Source organism: Oreochromis aureus, linkage group 17, assembly GCF_013358895.1.
Source record: "Oreochromis aureus strain Israel breed Guangdong linkage group 17, ZZ_aureus, whole genome shotgun sequence".
Taxonomy (NCBI): Eukaryota; Metazoa; Chordata; class Actinopteri; order Cichliformes; family Cichlidae; genus Oreochromis; species Oreochromis aureus.
This window is the reverse complement of record NC_052958.1, coordinates 19599218-19615488: the sequence shown is the minus strand read 5'-3', so window position 1 is coordinate 19615488 and position 16271 is coordinate 19599218. Positions and strand designations below refer to the sequence as shown.

Below are 16271 nucleotides of genomic sequence, written 5' to 3'. Positions count from 1 at the left end.
CGCAAACAACACAGATAACCAGCCAAGCATTCAGTAAGTTATTCCCTGCAATGACTCGAAACCTTTAATAAATACATATTTCATTCTTGTTTATCAGTTTGATCTTTCCCTCGTCATTCTTCAGCCTCTTTCTTTTTACTTCTTTTCTGTTTTCTTTAATTTTTCCAGCATTTTTCTTTTTGTCATTACTCATATTTAGCTTTCTTTTCATTGTCTAACAAGGGAAAAATCAAACGAAGAGTAAATGGGTGTGTAGGAACCTGAATATTAATATTTTCAAACCTAACCCACACAATATTCTCTATTAATAATTTGCCAGTACTCATTTTGACTGCTCTTTTGTTCCTGTGTGTTTTACTTGTTCCAGCAACACCAGCCAAGATCCCAGTGGATCACTGAACCATCGATCTAATCCCATCTTAACCACTCCTCAAAGCAGCTTAATGATGACATTCGTGTCAAGATACTGCCTTTAAGGGTATGTGTGTGGTCCGAGTTTTTGTCATGTTGTGGGGACCTAACTCTTTTTTCTTTTTACAGATGGAGATGTGTTTTTTTTAAACATGAATCATGTCAACAATCATCACATTTAAAAATAAAAACATATTTTTTAATGTAATGCTTGTCCTCTGAAATTATAGTGTGTGTGTGTGTGTGTGTGTGTGTGTGTGTGTGTGTGTGTGTGTGTGTGTGTGTGTGTGTGTGTGTGTGTGTGTGTGTGTGTTTTGCTATCTTTCTGAGGACCAATGTTTGTCTCAAAACTATTATCACAAGGACATATCTGATACGAGGACATCTGACAGATCTTCAAAAGATTTGCATTTTTCATGTTAAGATTTTGCTTAATGGTTGGGGTTAAATTTGGGGTATGGGAAAGGGGTAAAGGACTTAGATGCGATGAGTGAGATAAGGGTAAAGGGCAAGAAAACGCATCATGTCAATGAGCGACCGCACAAAAATAGCAAAAACAGTGCACGTGTGTGTTCCCAAGAGAGCGAGCACAACAGGGAACGTTAAAATCACCCACACATCTGCTCAGTCAGCCAGATTACACAGAGTCATGCTAGAGTAGAAGATTACAGTAACACAGCTCAGACAAGTCAGACAAGGGATTTCATCATTCACTTCAAAGCCGTAGAGAAGGGTTTTTGTTCCTTTCTTTCGAGACATTTTCTGACCACATCCCTGTCAATTGAAGTCAGCAAATCACTAATTTAATGTCCCCTTATATATTTTTACTATCCCATGAAAAAGAAAAAGGTTTCATTTCTTTAAAAAATGCTGGGGAGCTTTTTCTACAATAATATAGCATAATTTGCCTAGCCTCAGATAAGTGGCAGAAAATAGCTGGATGGATTTATGGATGGATATAATTTATTAGTACATTTATACTGTTCGTTTTAAAAGTAATCTAAATGTGCAGAGCATCTTTACTGCTGTTGTATTAAAAACTATAGGGGCTGCTTGGCTGAAACCTATATATATTTTATTCATACACATGCTTCTAAACATATTTTACAGTTCGCAAGCATCTATTTTTAGTCGTAAACACAAATGAATCACACTGGCCTTATTATCGTTGCCTTCCTGCCACATTTCCAATGCAATTAAGTTCTCCTCCTTCTTTCAGTAGTCTCATATGCTTTCTTTGATGGGAAAATAATGACTACAAGAAAAAAAAAATGCTTGTTAACGACTGCTGGGTTTGGTCAGTTTGCTTCATAGCTGAAATCTTGACTCGAAATGGCTAGCCCAATATGGGGTTTTTTTGGTCCTAGTCTATCAGTTCATTCGTTATATTTGGCCCTTCTTCAAAGTCTTATAAGACCTAAAAAGAGCTAAAGTATAGCCAGAATTTCTGAACTAAGAAAACTTCAATACAAATGTTACCAAAACACTGACTTTAAATCCAGCCCTGAAGCAAATCTTTTTTCCTATACTGTTGAGAAACAAGATGAGACGCTGTCATATGGCTTCATACTTTAAATAAAGATGCTCTTTTGGCCTTTAACAAATGTCAGCTCCCATAAACCCCATGACCTTTCTCAGCTAAACGCCATAACTGCAAGGAAATGATGAGTCCACTGAGCAATAGAGATGTTATTGAGTGTGGAACTAAACTCAAATCAGCTCCAATCTCACAAGTAAAAATTGATTAATTTTAGTTAAATCCCAAAGGTAATGGTTTCTTAAAATATCTAATACTATGACATAGTAAATATTAGTTGTTTTTTATTTTACCCCACAGGGCCTTCATTTCTGTTGGATAAAATTTGGTACTTTTGCAGTTCAAAATGCTTGAAACATAACATCAGTGTCACTGATTCATCGCTATGAGGATGACTATTACGCAATTAATCACTTGCTAACAAAAATCAACTAACCAAATGTCATTAGTACAGAGGTCCAATAACAGTACATCACTCATGGTCAGATTGGGTAGGCCGTACCTGCCAGTAACACCCCTGTAGGGGTGACAAAAAAAATGAAAGCTAGGTAAGTCTGGACCCATTCCCCGGCCTAAAGGTGAATGGAAGCAACACTCTCAACAACTGGGAGAAATACTGTTATACAAGTAGCAAAAACCCTACCTCTGTTCTGGCACCAGCGCTGGACCCCATTGACCTTGTCCTATGCAGGGTAAACTGGACTCTTAATTTTGTTTTTCATCATAGGGCTTGTCAGCTTTTTGTCTGACACCCCACCCTGATCCAATTTGTCTTAGGAGACCCTACCAGGAGCAAACTGCTCCTGAAAAACATAGCTCCACATCGCGCCCATAGTTTATATAAATGCAGCTTGCTAGCCGAACTTACTAGCCTCAGATGATACCACTCTCATCCAAAAATGGTCACTTCTGGGTCCAAAATCCAGCAGGAGCCAAAACACTAATACAGAGGCTTCAAAATGCATATCCAAAAACAATAGCTGCCACCTAGAATATGTATAGACCAATATCCATTAAACACAATGAAGTGCATGTGACACAATAAGAAGAGAGATCAAAACAGTCTATTTGACTCAGATCCAGTAATCCTCACTGGATTAGTTCAGTCTTGACAACTGCAGTGAATTCTGAGACTTTCCAGTAACGAAGGCGAAGCTTCAAGAGATATAAGCAGGGAACACTAAAACATAACACGAGGTCCACAGCTGTGACTTTATGCTGCAGATATACCAAAACTCATAATGTAGATAAGTATTTACCTGTGAAAATGTTTGTTTTCTTCATTTAGTCTTTCAAAATACACCTGGATCATTCCATATCAAATCTGAAATAGGTTCCCACTTGACACCCTCAAAATTAACACATATTTTATGTGTCATGCTCTCTTAGTACACGTTGGTGAGTTGAAGTTTTGAACTTTTTAATAATTCATTCCAGCATTTTTCACCCTGGGGTGGTATTGGATATGCTAAAATTTAGAAGGTATAAAGAAAGCAGACTCACTGTGAAACAGATCGAATAGGTGATTGCCTACAATTTAAAACTCACCAAACAGTTAGCTACAATAAAAAAAGGCCCACATTTTAATAAATTATTATTATTAATTATTATAAAAGTTGAAAACAAAGTCTACAGCCCTCCTCTGCTCCGCTCCTTAATCCTGAAACCCATCCAAATCAGCTACTGTCCTCCAGATTTCACTCTGTTTGCTCAGATTAGTTCTCCACACTCTCAGCCACAGTTCCCTGTGCTTCTCTTCACACCATCAACCCACTCTGTTCTCTAAGAGCCCATTTTATCATCCATTAATTACATGAAAAATTAAAAGCAGTTTCCAAGAAGAAAAACTTTTTTTTTCTAAGAGTCATAAATACAGCAGTGTGTTACATACCAATGAAGAGGATGGGGAAGGTGATGAAGAGCAGGAAGACATGAGGAACCAGGTTGAGAGCATCCACGAAGCAGGGATTGTTCAGTACGCCCTTTGTCACACTGTAGGCGTTGCTTTTGTTGCCACAAAATGACAAGGCCCTGCCACCATCCAACTGCTCCATATGAGTCCTGAGTCAGTCTGGAAAAATAAGGCCCGACATCAGCTGACACATCGCAAACCACACTAACTACAGACAATTAAGATCATTCTTTATTAAAAACAATCATTTTATTTAATCTTGCAGCAGCAGCTTTGAAGTTCAGACATTTCTGTGGCCTGACACACAAAGTGCACACACACTCTCGGTGCCACACTCAGGCTTGTGAGAGGCACGAGAGCTATTTCAGACACACCGTCCAGTTATGTGCCGGCCGGCTTATGGTGGCTTAATGTTAAGTGAATATTAAGAGTTGGAAAAGCCTCGTCTTAGATCTCATGATGCCTCACAAGCACATCTTCAAAATCTTCAGAATGTGTTTGAAAACTCATTTGTATTCCTTGATACTTTGGTCAAAGATTGCAGTTTTTAAATGCACTCAACTTTACTTGTGACATCATAAAGATCCAAGAATAGAACAAAAGAGAAAAAGAAAAGTCTGCAGCCTACGACAGAGTATTAGGGCCACATTAGGAAAAAATGCATTACTGTTTATTTTACTGAAACTATTTAACCAGCTGTTTTATTATATTTTATGGTATAACATACCCACACTATAATGGATGAGGGTGTAACCATTGGTATCCTTGCATCTGTCCTTTGCCAGCTATTTCACTTTGTGGGAATCCAGCCAAGTCTTCCAGGTTTTAGGGTTTTTCCTTCTGACCAGATGGCGATTTCTGCACCATCTCTTTAACGTCCTTATACGTATCACCACAACATAAATAATTCTTTATTACTAAAACTGATTCTGAAGCACAATTTCACTAATTCATCTACACAAGGCTTTTTGTAGAGGGTGTAACAGCTGTGGCAGCTGTTTAACTTGAAACAACAAGTCCCCAATTTCAACTTTATTTACAAAGATTTGGCTTCATGTGAAGTGCGCTGTTTTAGCCTTGACTCTAACTAAACATGTCCTTTTTTCCCTTTTTTAAAATTAGTTTTGTAACAAAGTCAGATATGATATGCCTCAAACACAAGGGGGGGAAATGTGAAAAATATCAGTAGATTATTAAACACCTCCCAACAGATGACAGTTAGCAGTATGCTAAGCTAATAGATAATATTTATACTTGGTAATAAATCTAAATACTCACCAGATATTAAAGTAAACAGTTTTGTTTTGTTTTTTTTGTTTTGTTTTGTTTTTAATTAAAGAGCATATCTCTACCTTATGTAAAAATGGCAGCAGTGCCCAGGGCGGATAATGAAGCCAATGCCAAAACTGCAGTTCCTCTAGTGACCACTTGAGGCTGCCTCTAAAAGTGAGTCAACACCCAAATGCTCCCATGTTGAATGATCAAACTACAGCAGAAATAACCATCTTTACAGTCTGGTACAAACAAAACAAAACAAAACAAAAAACAGATTTTGCCTCTTTGGATAGTTACCCCCTTATAACCGCTGTACTGGAGTGACATTTTTATGACCTATTCTGGAGTTGTACTGCTAAATATTACAGTTAGGGGTGTGACCACTTTCTAGCTCTCTGCAGACCTCGCCTTCGCTAATTCTACTCAGTAAGTTGGATATTGTGATTGTGCTGCGAGAGCATTTTTTTATTCGGACAATCTGAACAGTAATTATGGCTTGCTGTCAGGTACAGCCCATCCAAGAATTCTGTGCTTCAGTTTTAGTGAATGAAAAACAAATATTTTTACTTAGCATAAATTAGCAGTTATGTGCTCTGGGTTTTGCACCTGTAGAGTTGGATGCACCTTGCTACCCAAGCATGCCATTAGCTAGTGCCCCTCTGTGTGTGTTCCCAATCACTTTTTCTACTTCATTATCACTTCTGGCTTCAGAAAACTAACATGACACCTGCCAAAATGTTAATGTTGAGGCTTAAAAATGCAAAGGCTAGTTATTGAATGACTACATGGTGGTTACATTCAACTTTTATATGCAGCCACTACACAGCATTCTGTTGCCTTATTGCTGAGAAATTATCACTGTGTGACGTACAGGAGAAGAGTTTCACCTCAAATTTCTGCCTAATGTTAGCTTCTTTACTTATTTGTTTATTACCGTATTACTTTCCCTTTTACTACCATCACATAAGGATATAATTAATGCACGTGGATCATTTCACCTGGAAGTACAAGTAAGTTAACCTTGAACACCTGCGTTACACTTCAGCCCAGTACTTAAACTACATGAGGATAATTCAGGAACCTAATTTAGAGTTGTTTAAATTGAGGCAGCTTAATAAGAAATACTACAATGGTAGCTTAGTAAAACCAAGTGTCTTACCTCAGAGTAAAGTAATAATCCTTATCAACACCGTCTCATTCAGAATGCTTGAATTTAAAAAAAAATGTAAATAAAAACAAACACAAGGAAAACAGACAAAGGAAAGAAAGGAAGAAAGGAGGGAGAGGAACAGAAACAAAATACGGTGAGAGTTGGAGAGGGAAAAAGTTGATTATTTTTAGCTCCGCAAAAGATTCAGCTGCTCCACTCACTGCTGCCTGCCTGTGTGGATGGTGTCACCTTACACCGTGTATGATAAAGCGCTTCCATCCAAGTCTTTCAAAATAAAACCTTTGTATTTGCATATAAACTGAGTACTGTGGGTGTGCTTACACTGAATTACTCACAATCCATAGTTAAATATAGAAAAATGCTAATTGTCTATCATTGCAAATTTCCATAATGTGGCTCCTGATGCAGAACAGGTTTTCTACTAATTGGAGTAAGAAAGCAGTTTCTTTCAATACAATAGACAAGAACTATGTAAGAACCAGTCCATATAATAATTTAGTTGTTTTAAAAATATAATACAAAGATCATTATTTATAATATTTATAATTATATTTATCTATACCTTAGTTTATAGTTTATCTTTTTGGCAGCTTAGTTCAACTTAAAATAGGAGTTCATGATGACAAAAAGAACAATTGCAAAATTTACGATATAACTGTTTAGTTTTTTTTTAATAATCACTGTTATTACCAGCACATGTGACACAACAATCTTAAAGTGAACAGTGTATATTCAACACTTTATGACCCCAATTTATTTAAAACACCTTGTACAATGCAGGAAAAACATGAAGTAATACTAATACCAGCATATTGAGGCAGTTAAATATTTAAATACTATATATGCTTTGAATACAGACATCTCCTATAATACTTACTGTGCTCTTTCCTGTTCGTTCTCTGCACATGTATAATGTCATCATGTGTACCCATGTTAAATGCATTCACCTAATCTGTTACACGTTACACCAAAATGTCCTTGTGTCATTTTCACTTATTATTTTAAATTGTTTGTGTTCATTTTCACTACACATATTCTTGATCCCACATTACATTTGTCTCTTTTTTGCCTTTCAGCCTGTGTTGTATGATCAGCAGTTTCTATAAGCTAAACATCCATTTAGTTAAAAAGAAAAAAAAGGAGTTTTATTTTGAAGGTTCAAACCTCATAAATTTCAGTAAAACTCTGAGTACATTCAGCCAGCTTGATACAAAGTCGCCTCCTATCAGATTTCCAAACTTGTACCAGTTTAGGGGTGAGAAGGAGGTTTATTATAGGCTTCCTCAACAGCCTGCTGACATGTCAAGAGCAAAGTGGATTTACAAACATGCAGCTAAAGAAATATCGCTTAATCTGGCATATCTACTTTTATCATGTGCAGCATTAAACCTCTATAGTGCAAACAATCTGTCTGTATGATTGTATGAATATATTAACCTTAGTTGGAAAATCCAACATTTTTTAAGTAAATCACACAGAAATAAGCGTAAAGTCATTAAATTAATATTTTATTTAAAATAACTAGAATTAATTGATATGAGATATATAGAAATAGAGTAAATATAATGCTATTTTAATTAACAAGGTGAAATTAACTATCCTTAAGGGACCTCAACCTGCTCTAATGTTTTGGCATGTGCACATTTATAATGATGAACACTTTAAACTCTTTAATCTGATTTCGTGTGGTTGCACACACAGTAGCTTGATATGGGAGATCATCCCTAAAACCTGAGTGAATCCCAGAGCCTGCAGGGTACACACGTGAAACTGCTCTGCTTAGCATTAAAACAGGGACCTTTGATGCGGTCAGCGGGCGCACTGAAGAGAGCACATTATCGACTGTATTGTCTTTCATTCATGCAAGCTGCTGCACTCAGAAGCACGAGGTTCAAGTCTTGCATGCATAGAAATACCTGAAAAAAAAAACTGATGGAGCGGGGAGGGGGGATCAATCGGGTTTATTTTCACGTGTCATTCAGCGTCCTTCATTGTGATTCAGTCCTGCCACGCATTAATATCAACAAAACTCCATTCAGAAATCAAACAGTTAGAAGACTTTCAACGCGCGGACCAATAGAAACAGACATATTTTAAAGATGTGTGATTTTTCTAAACCAATGTGATCCAATCTTATATTCGGCAAGAATAACTGAAATAATAAGAAGATGTAAATGTATAAATCCTTAAACTTTTTAAACTGTACCGCTTGTAATCGACCCAGCCTCCTTCCACGACCAGCAGCAAAACGCCTTGTTTTCCCTGAACTGTGTGTGCACGGTGCATTACACGGTGCCGAAATGAAGACTCACATCTCAAAGACTCCGATATTTTACACTGTTTATTTTGAAGCTACACGCCAGCAGTAAGAGCCAAATCGACTCAAACTGGAGGAATGCTCAATGAAGTCTGGCTGTCTCACATCTCTTAACGTCCTCAGTTAAGACGTCGTGTTACGGCACACTGAGGATGCTGTCGCCTGGTTGCGAATGACAGAAGAATAAAGGAGAGCTCACCCCAGCACTTACCCGACCTTTGACGCAGGTTTGCGGGTCACGGCGTCTCTTCCGCAGTCGTTATCCCCGTTCGGGGTGTCTTATTATGATTGCGGTTTATACTGAAGGCACGGTGACAGGAAATGCTATATATTACGACTACTAACGTGTCCGCTCAGAAGCCGTTATGGCGCTCGTGCGGTACAAATGATACGCACGCACTCTCAGATATGATGGCTGTCTTTTTTTTTTTTTTTTTTTTTGTGCATGTGCATGATAGAAGGATAAATTTAGGTCAAACTAAAGACAAATGAGCGTTAAATCGGCCTTTTTCAGAGAAGCTGTTTTTAAGCTGGCAAATTAGGAGTATGTTTCAAATGAAATAAAGGAATTTTTTCCCCCAGGTTATGATATGAGAGAAAAAAAATGAAGACTATTTTAACTTATGTGTGGTTGGTAATATAAGAGCCATAACAGTGTCTCAATGTTAATAGAGTTTTTAAATATTGTTTTTTTCCCATTAATTTTATTTTGAAAAGTGTAAGCTCTATTTACGGCACAGCACAGCAGGAGGGGGCTTTGCAGTGTGATTGCACCTCTAAGGCTACGTTCACACTGCAGGTCTTAATGCTCAATTCCGATTTTTTGATCAAATCCGATTTTTTTGTCTGCTTGTTCACACTACAAATAAAATGCGACAGCAAACGCGCGCTAGTGTGAACGCTCAAAGCGGCCCGCATGCGCAAAAGAAGACGTCACACACAACGCGCTCTGTTTAGACCCAGAGCAAACAGTATTGTTTGACTGATGGCCCTTAATATAAAGACTTCGGACTTTACGTTTCCCAATTTTTGCTTTAAGTTATTTTGTTATTTACATAATAATGTAAATAACCTAATAATTATCCTTATTGCAGTTTTAGAGGAGCGGTGCTTCAAAGGATAGTTGCAGATTTCTGTCAGAATCTGCAGATTATACAGTACAAATAAAATGTTCACGTTGTCTTCCCAACAGTTTCACTGACATCTGCACTGGATGGCCAGGAAGCGTTCGCGATGTCTTCTCCGGCGCTGATAATTGGCGTCCGTCTTGTGTCAGTGACGTAAAAGACGGATTTAATACGACTTGACCGTTCACACAGCAGTCGCTTTCTAAAACGTCGGATATGTATCGGATTCAGTACCACATACGAAAGTGACCCAGATCGGATTTGAAAATATCGGATTTGTGCCGTTCACACTGTCAGACCATGATCGGATATGGGTCGCACAGGGTCAAAAAAAATCGGATTTGATGCGCTTTCGCCTGCAGTGTGAACGTAGCCTAAGACGGGGACACCTAACGGAAGACTTGTGCTCAGTGCTTGATATTTTTATAAAGTTAAAAAAAAAAAAAAAACAGTTATGAAGGTCATTTGTAGAAAAGAAACACCTCCATATTTGGAGGCCTTCCAAATTTCTGTTCCTTCTTGACAGGACCTGACAGTCCAAATTACTGCCCTAAAAACATCCATTTAAATATGTAAAAATTGATAATTCAGCTATACAGATCAAGGATTGTTGACTTAACTTAATTCAATTCAATTCAATTCAGATTAATTTTTAAAGTGCCAAACCACAACAACAGTCACCTTCAGGTGTTTTATATTATAAAGTAATGACCCTACAATAAAACAAAGAAACCCCCAACAATCAGATACCCCCCTGGCCCAAGAGCAAGCATTTGGTGACAGTGGGAAGGAAAAACTCCCCTTTAAGAGGAAGAAATCTCCTGCAGAACCAGAGGGAGGGAGGACAAAAAGGGGGTGTCCAAATTCATAGGCTGCATCCTCCTGAGGCTGCATGTGTAGGCCGATTACATCACAGTGACGCAACAAAGGCGTCGCTGTGATATAATCGATGTGTGATGTAGACTCCGAATGCAGCCAACAAATGCGTCCTCCTTTTCCCCAAATTTGAAGGATGGGTCGGGTGTGTCCTTCGTGGCCCACCATATCCCAGAATTCATAGCGCGGCCCAGCCAATTCCAGTTTCCAACAATGGTGGCCGCTACTTAGTTTTAATATTACTCTTATTACTCTTTCTGGGTCACAAAATAAACTTTTGTGATATTTTCAGGCGTGAATGTGGGTGTGTAAACTTCAAATATCTGCTCGGTTTATCAAGATATCACATATTTGCAAAAGTTCTCCGACGTTTTTGGAGACGTCTGTTATCCAACAGCTCGATAGCTAGCCGGGACAATAACAGCGAACTCCCAGCACATCGTTTTTTTCTACTCAGGTTAAACATGATATATAAGTCACCTAGATAACTTAAAAATGTTATTGTTTGGCTTTTTTCTGTGTTTTATTTGTTCGTGAGTAAATCGGTTTAGCTGAGATTAAAGTTATAGTTTTCACATAGCTCAATAAACGTCAAACGGAAAACTGATTAAACAGAAGTGTGAGATGATCGAGAATTTACGCCAGTGTCTTGTTATATTTTAGATAGAAAGGACCAGACAGCCGAGTCTATTAAACTTCACCAAGACAGCTGGTGACGCAAAACTGAAGGTTAGACTGTCCAATTTCACAGCCACTCACTTCCGGCCTACCCGGCCTTTGGAGGACCTGGCCCATGTAGACCACGAAGGCCGGGTCCTCATATGGATACAGCCTATGAATTTGGACACCCCTAAGGACAAACCGTGGAAGAGAGTCAGAGATTAATAATAACTGATGATAATTGACTGGACTCTGTATTTTGAGTCCTCCGTTTTATGGTTCAAGTCAGCAAGCTTAGATAGTGGACAGTATCCAGAGATCCAAGACTGTGGACGCTTTCTCCAAGACGGACTGGTGTCAAGGCACCACTCATGTTCAGCATCCAGGATCTCTGCAAGACCCCAGTCAGCAGGACTCGGAGATCCAGAATCATCTCAGATGGTGTGAAGGGCGAGGTGTTCAAGGTGAGGCTCACTGATCGATCAGGTGTTCCAGCTCGTTGCTGGGGATGTTCAAGACATGAACAGCCTTACCAACCTCCACAGCATGGCCTTGACCCATGCGAGGATGCTGTTCCGTGGTCAAGAAGTAGCAGGTCATTACTGCTGAATATGAAGCCAACCAATGGCTACCTTCTGTGCCTTTTCTGGGTGGATTTCACAAAGAAGAACACCAACAAGCTCCGAAAAACGACCTGTGCCTAGTGCAACAGGTCCACTAAATCTACAAGATGATGGAGATCATGACCCATGAGGTCATGATCAGTCAGTGGTCAATCAATGACCTCAAGGAAACAGTCAACAAGGAAACGAAGGTCTTCTCATGTATCTGCCCTCTGCATGATGTGCCCATCTGCAAGAACAAATCTGCATTCCACATGCTCTGGCTGTAAAAATAAGCACAGTTGAATAGAAGTAGTGAGGAAAAAACCCTGCTTCTCCCTTTCTGATGATTTTTTTGAATCACTCAATACTGTCAAGTCTTATTTAATTCAGAATGATGTTGATTCTGGAAGATATGTTCCAGTTTGGCATAACGAGGATCTATAATAGAGTCACAGCTTTGGATAGTGACTAAAGGAATAAGATTGCAAAAGAATAAAACATGAGGAACTTTGATATGCATAAGAAGCTTTGCAAAGCAGCTGCTAAAATTGATATATTATGGAGATCTTCCATTATTATTAGAGGATTTCTAGAGCATTAATTTGGTTTGAAACATACTGAGGACATTTAATAATATTTCATCTGGCCTGGGAAGGCCTCAGGATAACCCCAGGAAGAAGTAGAAAGAAGCACTGGGGAGCATTACTTATGGACTTCCTGCTCAAAACGCGGTCAGTCTATAAATCAAAAACATATGCTGTTTTGTATTTATCGCCTTCATTCACTCTACGCCTCGAGATGAAAACAGAAAATTGCATTTAGTGTTTTTATCAAAGAAGATAGGAAGATGGGATCTTATCTTTCTATTCCCTTAGGAAGAATAACATATTGAAGCACAAGCAAAGTAATTACTCAGACTTTTACACCCATGAGAGGACCCAACCTCCAGGGCTGGGGAGAGTGGTCTGGAGACCCCTGTAGTGCTGGGATATGTTCTTACAAAGGTTACAGATCCTCAACACGGAGCCTGGGACTCCATTTGCTTTTGTGTCCCAGCTGAGAGGCCACAGCCTGAGGGCAGCAGCCAAACCAGACGTGTGTGTGGGAGGATTTGTCAACAGGGACACCGTGAGCTATCAGTGGGTCTGAGAGTGTCTTTACTGCATGGCTAGGCGACGTGTGAGGAGATTCTCATCCACCAGTGTTTCCCAAGAAACTGACCAGGGGATTAATTTGACCTGTGCCCCGTAAACACACATACACATTCACATTTACATCACTTCAGGGGACTGTACGTACCAAGCATTCCCATATCAAGTACTTTAATATTCGTAATCCTAAATCAAAGTCATCACAGCGAAATTTTTATGATTTTCCTTCTTCATTTGGTTTGAGTCCCCAGAACAGATGTAAGGGCTCTGCTTTGTGTGTGCATGTACACACACAACGAGTAACACACAAACACACACGCACAAAATGCCTCCGTGACTTTTTTTTTAATCCCCCCATGGTTTCACTCCCACTCACCCTCTCTTCCTCTGTTCTCACATACTCACACACTAATGGCCATTAGAAAAAAAAACCCAAACAGATGTTCAACTTTGACCTCTGACCCTTGTGTCACCAAAAGAGGAAGTAGCACTTGTGACCCACAGTGACACCCTAGAAAGGCAGATGATGGAGGGAGGATGGGGATTAAAGCACTACTGAGATTCAAATGTGTGTATTTATTTTAACTGTGTGTGTGTGTGTGTGTGTGTGTGTGTGTGTGTGTGTGTGTGTGTGTGTGTGTGTGTGTGTGTGTGTGTGTGTGTGTGTGTGTGTGTGTGTGTGGTTTACAGCGTGAGAAAACTCTTTCTTGAGGGAAGTGTTTGACCAACAAGATGCTCCAGAACAGGAAACGGGGACTGATCCCCTCTCTCACACACACAGATTTGTACCAGCATCCTTTATAAGGACGCTTTTTGTCATAATTAAGTATTTAACCCCTGACATTAAGCCTTGTAACCCTGACTCTAACATCAGGAACGTCAGTCTTTGTTAGCTGACAGCTGTTTAGCTGTTCAGTTTTGAGCTTTCTATGGTTATGTGAGATTCCAGCTGCTGATGTTCTCCATGTTTCTCACATCTTCTATGCATTATTTTTTCCTCACTCCTGCCTTCCTCACCTGCTCTCTCCTAATATGTTTCACTCACTTCTGATTGTCTCCTCACATGTTTGACTCAGATCTCTTAAATCTTCAATGAAATTCCACCTGCTTCCCACAGGTGCGTATTTGGATCCTCATTCTGTTTGTCATCCGATCTTACAGTTTATAATTTGATTTCAGTTCTTTTGCACATTGTTCAATTCAGTTCAATTGAACTCAATTAAATAAGTAAGTAAAATGTATTTATAAAGCACTTTTCACACATAAAGATCACAAACTGCTTCACATGCAGACTGGAAAAGGCAGGAATCAATCTGCTGATCTTCTGATTGGTAGATGATCTACTTTACCTCCAGAGCCACAGCCACCCCAACATGTGAGATATGGGTGTTGTATCTGTAATATGAAGCAAGCTCAACATGATCCAGATTATCTTTTCCTTATCTGACTTCACTTGCCCTATCCTCACTAGTCAGACTAAATGAAACCTAGCACATCCACGCTGATCTTTGAGTATAGTCCAGTCCAAAGTGGTTTTTCACTCACATCCAGTCCTCTCATTATTAATTTTAATACACACTCAGTGCTGTAATGATGCCCAGTGTGAGGACGCTTTTATAAAAACAACACATTTAGCAGACAAAATTCACTGAAAACTTCCAGTTTCTTAAAAACAAATGTAATCTTACTCTGCAAAACAGTCTAACTGTCCAAATAATATCTTTGCTCTTGAAAAATGATCTCTTTTCCAAATACGTGATCACTTTGCAAGTATAACTCTTCGTAACCTGCACCTAAATCTTCTTTTTTGTTCTCCGTAAGTAGTCAAGTCCCCAGCATGACATTAATACACACATATATACACAGAGATGGGGTATTAGTCTGTGCTGCCACCTTTTGGGAACTTGCTGACTGTTGCAGATGGCTGCTGCAGCAGCAAAGCAATTAATCAAACTTCAAACTGAAGCCACCAGCCAGGAGATGACAGCGCATTATTTTCTCTGACACTTGAAGGTTATCTGAAAGACAGCAGAGATAGCATTCACCAGGAAACGCTGATTGCACATTCAAAACTTTTGCATTGGATTGTTCTGCTTGGTGAAGCCTGTGATTCGACAGCAGCCAGCCGTTAAAAGTCTCTAATGAAAGGACGCCAATCTGAGCGCAACGTTATTCCTGCAGATTAAAGGAAATTAGTTCTTTTATTTTTTAATCATTACCACAAACAGATGAGACACAGGTAGGCTTGATGAGACAGGACAAAAAAAGGGAGAAGTGTTTGACAGCTTCCTTGCTGCTAAAAAATCCTGACGATCCAAACTGCCAGAAACATCAGAAATGCACTGAAAGTAAAACTCTCAATTTACTCATCTACTTATTTTATGCTTCAGTCAAAATGCATCAAAATCATAGTTTACCTTGTCTGACACTTTCTTCTCAACTTCTTCAAATTCTCTTCATCTTACGTTTCTCCTTTTCTAATGCAGGTACAGGTATGTCTATATGACTGGAGACCATCACCCCACCTTCCCTTACCTACTCTGTCAGCGCTGTCAGGGCTGCTTCATTTATGTAACCAGTTTAATATTTACTTTGTCTGACATTAAAAATGTCTTCAACCTTTGAAGCTTTTCACTCAAAACTGAGAAAGAAGTTATTTTTTCATTTTTATTTAATTGAATTAAATTACATCTATTTTTTAGGCATTACTTTCTTGTTCCAATAAGTTCAAAGAAAGTAAATTGAAAGATTCTTAAATAATAACAGCGGCCAATGAGGCGAGAAACATGAGTAACAAAGGTAGTGACATGAACCGAATGCAAAATAGTTTAGAAAACTTTATTTATTTTAGAGCATTTTAAGTTTGACTGATTAACAAATAGTTTCAGCAGCATGTGCAGGCCTGTGTGAGAGATGCATTTACTTTACTAAAGTCTAATATGAAGCAGGGTTTGAGTATGAAGTGTTTACTTGCAAATGATTAACAACTACTGAGCCATGAACCGGCCCATAGGTGCAAATCCCATCAGTGGTATCCATAGGCAACCACAAGCACCTGTCTATAGACAGTGTGGTCACGTCACTATTCATATAACAGACTGTGAAGTCCTGGCAGCAAATCATTAAGGTAAAATAAAATTTTATGTTCTGTTAAATGTTCTCTGTAAACGTTTACTGTCACTTTATTGTTAATGGCAGGTGACTCTTTTTTTTCTCCCGTTGCCTGTTT

At 38.9% G+C, this 16271-nt stretch overlaps 1 protein-coding gene across 4 annotated transcripts in view; it reads right to left on the bottom strand.

The window, feature by feature from the left end:
* The window catches only part of abcc9 (ATP-binding cassette, sub-family C (CFTR/MRP), member 9), a 78273-nt gene extending 69298 nt beyond the window's left edge, over window positions 1–8975 (bottom strand). For 2 of the 4 annotated variants that reach the window (XR_005608819.1, XM_039600859.1), the window contains exons 1-2: window positions 6295–6495; window positions 3840–4019 (exon numbers count right to left, since the gene is read on the bottom strand). Coding sequence is in view for 3 of the 4 variants with exons in the window: in XM_039600859.1 (XP_039456793.1) it covers window positions 3840–4002 (163 nt within the window). In the remaining variant the exon portion in view is untranslated. Of the gene's footprint in view, window positions 1–3839; window positions 4020–6294; window positions 6496–8834 lie in introns of those variants that run through there. The other 2 variants (XM_039600861.1, XM_039600860.1) reach the window with 2 other exon arrangements.
* Between the last annotated feature and the right edge of the window lie 7296 nt (window positions 8976–16271).